This window comes from Sinohyriopsis cumingii, chromosome 15 (genome assembly GCF_028554795.1).
Source record: "Sinohyriopsis cumingii isolate HCF-2022 chromosome 15, ASM2855479v2, whole genome shotgun sequence".
In the NCBI taxonomy this organism is placed as follows: domain Eukaryota; kingdom Metazoa; phylum Mollusca; class Bivalvia; order Unionida; family Unionidae; genus Sinohyriopsis; species Sinohyriopsis cumingii.
Window position 1 is genome coordinate 56,743,706 of NC_142975.1, and position 13,960 is coordinate 56,757,665.

The 13,960-nt window shown below is 33.2% G+C and overlaps 1 protein-coding gene across 1 annotated transcript in view; it reads right to left on the reverse strand.

Moving 5' to 3' along the window:
• Positions 1-9,566: 9,566 nt before the first annotated feature.
• The window catches only part of LOC149781848 (chloride channel protein 2-like), a 111,962-nt gene continuing 107,568 nt past the window's right edge, over positions 9,567-13,960 (reverse strand). The window contains exon 26 of the mRNA XM_089936036.1: positions 9,567-11,987. Coding sequence (XP_089792162.1) covers positions 11,769-11,987 — 219 coding nt within the window. The 3' untranslated portion in view covers positions 9,567-11,768. The remainder of the gene's footprint in view (positions 11,988-13,960) is intronic.

Below are 13,960 nucleotides of genomic sequence, written 5' to 3' on the forward strand. Positions count from 1 at the left end.
CTTTTTTGTGTGATACAATGACACAATTTATAGGGTTCTTTTTTGTGTGATACAATATAACACAATTTATAGGGTCTTTTTTTGTGTGATACAATATAACATAATTTATAGGGTCCTTTTTTGTGTGATACAATATAACACAATTTATAGGGTCCTTTTCATGTGATACAATGACACAATGTATAGGCTCCTTTTCACATCATACAATATGACACAATTTATAGGGTCCTTTTCATGTGATACAATGACACAATTTATAGGGTCCTTTTCATGTGATACAATGACATAATTTATAGGGTCCTTTTCATGTGATACAATGACACAATTTATAGGGTAATTCTCATGCCATACAATATGACAATTATATGGTCCTTTTCATGTCAAACAATATGATGCAATTTATAGGGTCCTTTTCTTGTCAAACAATATGATACAATTTATAGGGTCCTTTTCACCTTATACAAAATGACACAATTTATAGGGCAATTTTTACATCACACAGTATTGGGTATACATAGGAAAATCATAATATTGATTTATGTAAGATGCAAAATACCATAAAGCCTATACAGTGCTATGATATTCTACTAGACATAGAATTTGAGGAGAATATTTTTTTCTTCTAAAGAATGCCTTTTAATCAACTTCTGTACAAGATGCACACTTATTATAACAATAAAAATTATTTGTAAGGAGAATTAAACACATGTCCATTTATGAAGTATGAATTGTTTTGCATCAAAATACAATTGTTTTGCATCAAAATACACATGTATATTTATCAAGCATGAGTTGTTTTCCATCAATATAATATGTATCTATTTATCAAGCAGGAGTTGCTTTCCATCAAAATGCATTTATCTATTTATCAAGCAAAACTTCTTTTCCATTAAAATACATGTGTCTATTTGTCAAGCATGGAGTGTCTTCCATCAAAATACATGTATCTAATTATCAAGCACAAGTTGTTTTCCATCAAAATGCAAGACTATTTATGAAGCATGAGTTATTTTCCGTCAAAATACATTATATCTATAAACAAAAAGCTATTTAGTATACTTACTTTTTACAATGAACTTTGGTTCTGCTAACTTAAACAAGGCACTTATATCTATACAAAGTATATAAGAATATATTTATAACAATATATAAGAATGTCAAAGTCTTGTTTAGATTTTTAAAAATCTTATAATTTCCTTTCTAAATTCGCTGTTTTTTTTTCTAGAAATAATGCATAAATTAAGTGGAAAAAACAAGAATAGTTTTGTTTTTTTCTCTCTCAGATATTATATACATGCAAGGCAATGTAAAAGGTTTCATGTGGACTTTATAGGAGGAATACAAAAACATGAAACTCCTTACCATCTTTTCCATTTACCATCCTGAAGCATGTTTTAATTGTTCAAAAAAATGAAAATTAATTTTAAAATCTCAAACTGCTCATTTGGTCCAAGATTACTACCATTAACAATACACAGTGACTCATGTATGATTGTCCCCTATGTCAGATGCAAGAAGGGTGTGGTTGCCCCTGGATATTATTGACCCGTGGGTCTGTGCTGTCCTGCACTAAACTTTATGCAGAGACTATTATTTTCTTATTACAATTACCATGGTGTCTCAGCTTTATTACCCAAAATGCATAGTATACACAAAGTTTAGTCCAAGCCTGTGATGTAGGACTAATATTATGGTGAAGACACTATTTTTCATTTTTCTGTGACCTTGACCTTTGATAAAAAATTTGATGTGCTTTTTCCTTACCCCAAGTGTAAGCCATTCACAAAGTTTTGTACAGTCCTGTGATGTAGAACTAATGTTACTGTGCTTAAACCATTTTATTATTTCAATCACTGTGACCTTGACTTTGATGGATGGTCTTTTTCCTTACTGTAGGTATTAAGCCATACATAAACTTTGACCCAGGACTCTAAAGTAGAACTGTTATTGTGCAGAAACCATTTTTCTCCAGTCAGTAACAGTGACCCAGGTCTTGGACCTTTTGACCCCAATAATCAAAAGGCATCTTACTTGAAGTTGAAGTGCATGCCATTAGCATAGATTTGTGCAGGACTGTGATGTAGAACTAATGTTACGGTGCAGAAATGATTTTTTTCTTTCTGTTGTACTGACCATAACCTTTGACCAAAGAAACTTATAGACTTTTTCTTACCCAAAATGCAAGTTACTTATAAAGTTTGGTATTCCTCGAATAGTGGATAACTACAGTTACTGACCTGATAAAAGCTGGGAACAGACTGTTGATGTACAGATGGTCAGACAGCTGTAAACATGACTCACACTGCTTTGCTGCAGGAGTATTAAAACTATTTACAATGTGTTGCATGTATTATAGTGAGCTTGAGAAAATAATACCTTGACAAAACCATTCCTAATGTTTATACCCTACATTTTGTTTGGTCCCATTTATATAACTGTACATTTTGGTTTTATGAATTTGCATAGTGAAACAATAAGATATGAATTTGCATAGTGAAACAATAAGATATGAATTCGCATAGTGAAAACTACATATTAGATTATGAAAACTACCTAGATGTCTGTACTATTAAGAAATAGCCCTACAGAGATGATTAGACAATGATTAATGCCTCATTATCAACACTGGTGAGTAGCCCAAATGAACAACCAATAAAAAAAAAGTCACTGATTGACAGTTGTTGATATGTTAATTGTACAGATCAAGTGGTTTTTAAAAAAGAAAACAAAAAGATCACATAAAAGAATTTGAGGATTAAGAACACTTGCATTCAAACTGTGCACATGTCCTAACATACATTAGAATATTGTGTATTAATATGGAAAATGACTAGATATACCACATACATACATACACACACACACACACAGACATTGAATGTGTTTATGGAACATTAAAGTCCTGTAACCGATATATAAAAATAACATAGCAATATGCACAGACAGATAGGCAAAAGTAACACTATGGCCATTAGTATGCACAGACAGATAGGCAAAGGTAACACTATGCCCATTTGTATGCACAGACATATAGGCAAAGATAACAATATGCCCATTTGTATGCACACAAAGAGCTGTTTGCAGTGAGTAGCATATTTGTATTTGCCATGAACTGCTTGCTGTCAGTCTTGTTTTCTTTTCAAGTTTCAGAAATTTATTTTGTTTGATGAACATGTATTTGAGATTCTATTTTGCAAAATGGCATTAACAATTTAAACTGAATGAAGATTCTATTTTATTACACACAAAAAAATATCAAATTATTTTCAATAAATATTTTAAAAATTACATTGGATTAGCCAGATGCTGAAACAGGTGTTGCTTACATTACAATCTTACATATTGTAACGGCATAATATGACACAGTTGCTAAAAGTTTTCTTCAGGACCCTCTGTGGAATGTAGCTCTATCTATAATCTGACTACACAAAATCACAGTTTTCAAAAAGATTTGCCAAAGAATAAGAAACAGCCGAATCCTTGAATCACAAATATATTCATTCACCCCAAAATTAAAGTCCGTGATGTATTACTGCAATCAACAAACATTCAAGTCACCTGGACTCAGATGTAGCAGGATTAACATAGTAAAATTGTTCACTTAGAGTGGAAACATGTGATAGAGTCTTCATTTAAGAACCAATCGTTTCCATGCAAATTTTATCAATATTGTGCTTTTTTTAAGTCAAGTCCAACAGCAAACAACAAAGACCCTGATCTGCAGTCACATAAAGCATTGACAGACCAGGGTCTATGTTTGTTGTACTGAATATTCCTAACAAACTGCACAGATCCAGATCTGCCAGCAGATTATGATACCAACTCAACTTATAAGCAACTAATGTGGTTCAAATCTCAGAGGGTTCTGGTGAAAACTATAGTGGGACGTCATATGGGACATTTTACATGTTGACACAAAAAATCGAAAACAGGTGAAAGTGATGTCAAATGGTGATGCATCCTTAAGTAATAGCATGAAATTTGCATATCCTTATATATGATATAGAAGTCTGAAATTTTGAAAATTCTTGCAAACATTAAAGCAATCTTTAAAATGTAGCAGCTAGTCCACCTCAAGTCTGTGAAGAAAGAATCATTAGTGATGGATGCAAGCCATTGCTTATAATCATATTCTGTGTGACTGTGTTAATAAATATTAAGGTCTGAATGTATTGCAATAAATACAACACTAATAAAATGCATCAAAACCCAGACTAACATTCTCCTTGAAAATTTATATTTCCCACAATCCTACACATAAACTGTAGTCTTCTGACATATTTTCCTTTAAAATTTATATTTCCCACAATCCAACACACAAACTGAAGTCTTTTGACACATTTTCCTTGAAACATTTATGTTTACCATAATCCTTCATCCAAAATTAAGTCTTCTGACATACACATATCTGTTTATCACACACCCTTAAAGTAAATTTAAACTTTACATTATGCACTTAGAATATATGTACATGTATAAATCTACAATAAAAAATAAGTCAACAATGAATAATTTTCATAAATTTGTTCTGAGATGGAATGTAAGTACGCTCATTTAATAAGTAATAATCTCCTGCTTGTTATGATATATAATGAAAATTTATTTACTCCAATGCCACATAATGCAATACTATTCACATAATGCAATAATGCAATCCCATTCACATAATGCAATAATGTAATCCCATTATGCAATCCCATTCACATAATGCAATCCCTTTCACATAATGCAATCCCATTCACATAATGCAATAATGCAATACCATTCACATAATGCAATAATGTAATCCCATTATGCAATCCCATTCACATAATGCAATAATGCAATCCCATTCACATAATGCAATCCCACTGATATAATGCAATAATGCAATCCCATTCACATAATGCAATAATGCAATCCCATTTCAAAGAATTTTGATCTTACTAGACTTTTATATCTACATCCAATGCACCCAGTAAACATATACTGAATAAATAAAATGGACTCTGAGTCTACAAGATGATGATACAGCTCATTTTTATCACAGTATATTAACTATATCATTACACTTTTATACATAATATAAAGTTATTTACTCATATGCAACATATACATGCAACACCAATTCAAAGAAATTTTATATTTATTATATTTTTGTATCTACAGCTAATGTGTCCAGTAAATACATACTGAATAAATAAAATGGACTTTGAGACTACAAGATGAAACTACCTACATTTATCAGTCTCTTAGCCATAGTATTACAATTTCGAAAATTCTAGAAATTCAGCAAATCTACAAAATAATTTTCATCATTATCCCATTTGCAATTTGCACAATGTATAGCCATGCTGCTACGATCATGAATACATTTAGTGAATTTAAATCTTTTTGTAAAACTTACGTTTGTGAAAATATAATGACTAACTGTAAATCAGTTTACAATTTTTAAGAGAAAATCAAGTCATCTACTAATTTTACACAAGCTGAAATGGTACATTATGTGAGGTTATCCATAAAATGTGTATATGCTAAAATAATGTTATTCACTAAATTTTATACACACTGAAATAGTTTGTTATGTAATCCACTATATTTTACACAAGTTTAAAAGACTTGTGTCATTCACTAAATTTCACTCAAGCTGAAATAGTCTATTATGTAAATCATTAAATTTTATACAGGCTTAAATAATCTGTCTGATATTTCACAAAAGTTTTAGCAAACTTTAAGAATAAGTGTTATACTATGGTAAAATTTTACATCAGAACAAACTATGTTCTATATGTGTTTCAGCTTTCTCATAAGAAAACTGTACAGCAACAGAAAAATGCAAATACATATTCAATAAGTTATCAATGGACTGCATCAGAAGCATGTCAAATAATCCAGACATAAGAGTAAGATGATGAAAAAAATCATCAATGCAAAGTATGTCATGGTAGTTGTGTCAAAACTGGAAAATTACCAATTCAAAATATGTCATGGTAGTTGGGTCAAAGTTGGAAAAATACTGATTCAAAGTATGTCATGGTAGCTGTGTCAATGTTGGAAAAATACTGATTCATCGCATGGAGAAAATATGTCGATCTATAAGCTACTGCTTATCTGATTGCTTATACCCCATTGTAACCACACTGTTTATACCCCACTGCAACCCCATTGTTTATACTCCCTTGTAACACCATTGTGTATACCCCATTGTAACCCCATTGTTTATACCCATTGTAACCCGACTGTTTATACTCCATTGTAACCCATTGTTTATACCCCACTGCAACCCCATAGTTTATACCCCACTGTTTATACCCCATTGTAACCCCATTGTTTATACTGCACTGTAACCCAATTGTTTATACTCCATTGTGCCCATTCAATAACTGCTGAATGACTGAATGACAGAAGGAACAAAATATTCATCAGTAGTGGCAGGCAGTCCTCCAGGGAAAAGCTCAGATGTGATTGAAATTCATGCAAATCAATTTTATTCTAGACCTGAGAATTCAATTTTCTCAAAGAAAACATCTATCCTCTTTAAGTGCAAATGGAATAAAGAAAACAAAATATAAAAAGTATTAACATAGAATGTCTTAAGGCATCTTATAAAATATGACAATTTAATACAAATATTGCGAAGTGGTTACAACATTACCAAGCACACAAAAAATCGGTAGCATTGGAAGACAGCAAAGATTGCCTGCATACAAGTATTATGGAAAAATAAAATCTTGTGAAAAGATAGGAAAAATTAACAATCTCCAGGCCCAAGTAGAAAGGTTAGAACATGAACTCTCTGCTCTAAAATCAAAGAGTCTACAAAGCCTTCAAATGGATAAACTAGGTGCAATAATGGTGTGCCAGGAAACTCAGACAATACAATACATAAACATGTCAAACAACCAAAATACAAGAGCATGTCAGGGCACTCAGACCATACCAAAACCAGCTATTAGAAAAATATCATTATACACACAAACAGACTCTACCTCAATCTCATCAGTTAAACAAGATGATTCATCTACAGGTATTAGATGAGCACAGCCAAAAATCAGTTAAAGCACATACTGTAAACACTGACCATCATGCGTCTCACTCAACATAAGATCCTGGTACAGAAGGAACTGCTCTAAAGACAACCTCCAATTACCCACAGCATGAAGCTAAATGAAATACAAATAGTGAATACAGCAATTACGAAACTTTCAGTCAGTCTAGTCATTGAAATCAAGAAGTTGCAGTCCAAGCAATGCATTTGAATCCCCCACTTATCAAAATCAGCAACATGATTAGAGACAGATCTCTTCTCATAGGATGATCAATAATCAAAAGAGTAAGAACAAGGATTATATAAAACTGATGTAAAAACCGAAATAGGAGTAACTATTAATACTATTACAGAAAAAAATATTGGAAATGGATATGTCACCATATCATACTGTAATTCTTCTCATTGCTGGCAATAATTACAGTAATGACCATCCTTTAAAGGGCATTGAGGATGATAATGAAAGCTTGTTGTATGCTATCAGGTCCAAAAACACAGAGTGTAAAATAATCATCTCAGGTCTACTGCTGAGAAGGGATGTACTTATCACTCCGTTAAATTATTATACAAGTACACTGTGTGAAAATTTCCAAATACTTTACCTTCTTCAAAGACAATTGAGTGAACCAACAATTATACCAATAAAACCGAATCCATTTGTCAAGAAGAGGTACTGCCTTGGTCCTTAGGAATATAGACCAGTACATAAGACTTATTAAACGGGTTAGGCACGAGTCATAAAACTGCCTGTATTATGGAGAACACGGTCATGTAACACAGCGGTGTCTGCATGGAAAACAGATTATGATCTTTGTAAGAAACTAGGCCATAAGAAAAAGTTGTGCACATACCAATCGGTAGAAGGCAATGATGTACTGGCCTTTGCAACACATATCCAGGAACAAAATGCATTAGAATATGTGTGTACTTTTCAATGTAATAATTATAATTCTACAAACAGATTTCAGGCACTAACTGATTTGTGTACAAAGTGCAACTTGTTAACTTGTAAACAACTATGTGATACTGTTCAAGTAACTTCTCCCTCTCAGGCTCCTCAAGTGTCCAATATATAAATGTCATTTTGTAGGCATGTAAATCAGTCTCATATTGAACATTCTCATGTGTCCACTACATGTGGTCATGGTACAACAGATGGATCTTTTATGTTATCTTCTTCATGTGTTTATGTAAATAATCAAGGTGATAAAAAGAAATCTGTCAAGTCTAAAAACAATACCTTACATGTCTAAAAATCAATCTTCTGATTATGTGTTTGGCCTCCTCAAAAGAGGTCTGCAAGTAATCAACCTAAATATTCACACATCCTCCCTAAACTGAATGAGATAAAGTTAATACTACAGCAAACTAGGTCAGTGAAAATTCTAGGTCTATGTGAAACCTTTTTCTCTGATGATACTGATGATTTGGCTCTCCAAATACAGGGGTTTAACTTTGAAAGAAAAGATAGGGAATCCATGGGGGGTTGGGGGTATTCTTCTCTATGTAGACAGTTCCATTAGTTAAAACAGACATGTTGATCTAGAGACTATTGGGGTAGAGGGTATCTGGATTGAAGTAATCCTTGCCCAATCAAAGCCAATACTCTTATGTTCAGTTTACAGGCCACCTAGTTCCACAGCTGATTGGATTGATAGATTTGAGGTGCAAATTCAAAAAGCATTACTAAAGGAAGATTTAGAAACTATCATATTAGGTGATTTTAACATTGACTACATGAAAACTCCACCATTAACATAGATAAGTAACTTTGAAACTTACAACTTTACTCAATTAATTAACACCCAACCAGAATAACAGATAAAATTGCTACTATCATTGATCATGTCTATACTAATAAACATGAAAACATAAGTGAAATTAATGTTCCAGTATATGCAATGAGTGACCACTACCCAGCATGCATAACTAAACATGTTCTGAAATCATCTAAAATTGGTCAACACATTGAAATACAATACAGGGACAGTTTGATGAGGAAATGTTCTTAAATGATTTAGTTTGTAAACCCTTCCAATCAGTCTGCAATATAGTTGATACCAACATTGCCTTAGACATATGGTATCGGATGTTCAATGCAGCCTTAGATAAGCATGCCCCAATTAAAACAAAAGGGTTAAACACCAAATTACACCCAAGTGGATTACCCCTGAGATCAATGAGGCTAGGTACCTAAGAGATAATTTCCACAAGAAAAAAGACATGAAAAGCTATAGAAAGTGGAGGAATAGAACTAAGCAATGTTAGATAAGGCAAAAGAGAACTACTATAAACAGGCTATTGATGAAAGTAAGAGTACCAAGACATTGTGGAAGCATCTAAAAGAGCTGAACCAACACAAGAACAGTTGTTTTCCCCCTAGACTTAAGCAAAATGATGATATAGCCACAAGGCATTGTGAAATGTTCAACAATTTCTTCATAAGCATCTCCAGTAACAGTATTCAGAACCAGACTAACATCCCAATTGAACTTGATGCTCTTCTGTTATTTATAACAGCAAAAGTTCCTGATGATAATTATTTTTCAAAAGCTAATGTTAGTGAAACTGATGTTTTTGATATGCTAATTAAGGTGAATATTAATAAATCCTCTGGATTGGATGGTATTGGTCCATGAATCCTTAAAACTGTTGAAACAGTAATAACAAAGTCATTAACACATATCATAAACTTAAGTATAAGGAGTGATAATGTTCCAGAAACATTGAAATGTGCAAAGGTTACACCTATCTTTAAGAAAGGAGAAAAGAAGGATCCAGGGAATTACAGACCAATTTCAATTCCACCTGTATTGTCAAAATTATTTGAAAAGCATGTAGCCATTCAGGTCTATAACTTTTTGAAACATACTCTCTGTTTCATAAAGCTCGATCAGGATTTAGAAAGTACCACTTGTGCCAAACAGAACTTAACAAATTAATTAATCTTTGGCTGAAGGAAATGGATAATGGACATATGACTGGGATTGTTTTCCTTGACTTCAAGAAAGCCTTTGATCTTGTTGATCATGAAATTCTGCTGCAAAAGTTGAACTGTTACAGGTTCAACAATCCTTCTTTAAACTGGTTTAGACCGTACCTAAACCAAAGGTCTCAACAAGCAAGCATTGGCAATATTAGCTCTCAGACTCACACTATTTATTCAGGGGTCCCTCAAGGCTCAGTTTTGGGCCCTCTCTTCTTCCTTATCTATATCAATGATCTACCATTAAATAATGAATCCACAAATACAGATTTGTTTGCAGATGATGCAACCTTGTATACATCTAGTTCTGATACTGAAGTTATCCAAATGAGATTAAACTCAGACCTTATTAGAGTCCAAAACTGGGCACAACAAAATAGGATGGTAATTAATGAAGGTAAAACAAAATGTATGATTTTGGGTACATCACAAAAGTTACATCAGTAAGGTAACCCAGAACTATCTCTTGCAATAAGTAATCATCCGTTAGAAAATGTCAAACATGAAAAGCTTGTAGGTGTGTCTTTAGACAATAATTATTATGGAGTGACCATATTGATAAGCTTTGTAAAACATTGTCATCCAAAATTGCCCAACTCAGCAGAATCAAGAAATATTTACCTATGGAAACTCGCAATCTATACTACAAGTTATATATTCTTCCAACAATGGATTATTGTTCAAATGTATGGGGAAACTGTGCTAATTCTGTGCTTGAAAGGATTTATAAACTTCAGAAACGAACAGCACACGTAATTTTAGATGCATGGTTTCGTATACAAGTCGGACCCGACTGCTGACTTCACAGACCTAACATGCCATCACATAATGTGCTGGCAGATCTGGGTTAATAAAGTCTGCTTGGAGTAATTAGTAGAACAAACAACATAGACCAAAGTCAGCTGGCACAATATGTGATGGCAGATCAGGGTCATCATTATTTAAAGTCAGACCCGATTTAAAAAGTAGTATTTATGATATACATGATTTAATTTTACAATATTACTCATACTGAGACTAATTTGAATGTTATTGATGAAAATGTACATGGATTAGAACTGGGAATCATTTTTAAAAAATTGTCCTAATGGAGACAAAATATACTGAAAATACTGGCATACAGTTTCATGTGGCAATAGCAAGACAAGTGATGTGTAACATACCAATGGTACTCACATATAAGTCAAATTCAGCTTCAAACAACAATGCTTCTGAGCTGCTGTCACATAATGTGGAGGCAGATCTGGATTATGTTGTTTGTTCTGCACAGACCAAGGTCTGCCAGCACATAATGTGGAGGCAGATCTGGGTTTATTTTGTTTGTTCTACTTACAATTTCTATGAAACTGCACAGACCAAGGTCTACCAGCACATAATGTGGAGGAGATCCTGGTTTATGCAGTCTGCAGATGAATCAGTCTTAAACATAATATTGACAGTACTCCTCATTAAAGAAAGATTTTATTACTGACACACAGCTGTAGATTTTCAGTGGGAAGTTCTTTGTAAATTGTACTCTTAAATACCTTCACCTAAACAGCAGAATTGCATTTTAAATAATTTCATTTTACAAAGTGGCTTCAATAATATTGTGAAGAGTTTATTCTAGAAAATTCCAAAATCAATTTTTCTGAGAGAGAAGGTGCACACAGCTAATGATATAATCATTGCATTTGCCCTCTGCAAAGACATTTGTGTCAAACTATTTTACTTCCGACTTGCATTAGACAAAATAAAAGTATCATGGATTGGACATCACACAGAAGAGGTGCTTTGTTCATCTTTCTCAATACTGTTGTTGCTATTTTTCCTGTGATTCATATCCCTGGTCATAGGAAATTCCATTGGATGTTCAGAAATTACAACCTGTTCTGGATCTGCACTTTCTTCAATTTCATCCTCACTACTGCTCTCTGTTCTAAATTTCTTCTTCTCAGCTTCAGCATCTAAGTGACCCTGAATTGCATTCCGCAACTGAAATGGAGTTTATAATTAAAGTACATTGAGTCAGTATGATAAGCACACACATTATGCCGAAGTTTGCATGTACAATGTCAATCTTACCTTCATATATCCAATGAGGTCTGTGCTTATAGAATTTGTATGCCCCCCCCACCCCCCGTAGGCAAAAGTCAAGATTCAAAAAGCAACTATAAAATCATTCCAGTAGTAACACATCTTATTGATCCCCATATAAAAATACACCTGCACTGCAAACCTTAATTGCCTAAGTGGTTTCCATAAAATCATAATAACAAAAGTTTGATAATAAAAACTTTATGGGTCCAAAAGGCAAAAATCTTTCTTAAAAATCCAAATTTTTCAAACAGCATGTAAATATCATCTTCTACATTCAGAGAGAAACATGCTGACACAATGTTAATAGCCCAAGTTGGGCCGATTTTGCATGGGCAGAGTCTTTGACTAAAAAGCATAAAAAAGTTCTAAAAATGCACAAATCACTAAAATAGCATAAAAAAATGTAATCAGTTCATCTGTAAATAAATTAAAAAATGCCACCAAATACATCAAAATAGAGCACTTATCTGAACCTTACATCTCTCAGAAGACCATATGTTTCCTGCATTTTTCTACATATCTGATGCATTAGTTATACATTTAGATGCACCAAGACTAATATACTTATGTCAGTTAGTAACCTGGCCACAACATATAAAAACATTACTTATGTCAGTCACTAACCTGGACACAACATATAAAAAACATTACTTATGTCAGTCACTAACCTGGACACAACACATAAAAAAACATTACCTATGTCAGTCACTAACCTGAACACAACACATAATAAAAACACATTACCTATGTCAGTCACTAACCTGGCCACAATATATCAAAAAACATTACCTATGTCAGTCACTAACCTGGACACAACATAAAAAACATTACCTATGTCAGTCACTAACCTGGACACAACATATAAAAAACATTATCATGGACTATGTTGCATTCTTTGGAAACATGCAATTTGTTGAACTGACATTAATTTTTAGTGCAATGGACCTTTCTGAAACTGGCAAAATCACACCTGTTTGCTTTATCATCTGACCCCAGAGCCAAAATTATCTGTATCCACAGAAACACTGAAGCATAACTGTGAATTTTGAGGGCATTTGATTAAAAACTTTACCCCAGTGTACAATTTATCTGCAGTCTTAAGTGAAGCATAAAATGATGACCAAGGTGATGAATAGCAGTTCCAATCAAAATGATTCACTTGCCATACTCCCCAAATATCGAGAATCCTTTATATGCTTGTTAGCATACATTTCTACAAATAAATCAGCTGTAAAAACCAATTTTATTATTTAATTTTCAGACACTGAAAAAATGTGATTTTTGAATCAATAACTAATACCAAGTTTGCTGTTTTGAAAGTATGATGCACTTGTGAATGTCAGTCTGTCAACAAATGGATCTGGAGAAAGCTCACTTGTGCATACTAAGGTGGAATATGAGATTTGGAGAAAGAGTATCACCTGTGTGTACCAAAGGTGACATATGAGAAGTTCTGAGAACCAAAGGCTATTTTCAGCAATAGAGAACTACATAGATATTACTTGCATACAAATTTTTTGAATCAAAAGGAATATTATAAATCTCTCTTATTTCTCCAATAATACTTACCTGAATGTAATGCATTATAAATATAACAACTACCTGGCTAACCCAGTCCTCCTAAGTAGAAATACATTAACCATGTCTTTTAGCTTGTTCTGGCATCTGCTTACTGAGACAAAAGTCCAAACAAAATTGGTCAACCCTTGGACAGAGACACTGACACCATATCTGTCATTCACTAGTTACTACTAGTTATACTGATGTGGACACTCTTCCAAAGATAAAACTGCAAGGTGGATGGTTGGGAGAATTCAGACCTCTATCCCACACATTGAAAGATGTCAGCCAGGTAAATTTCACTCAAA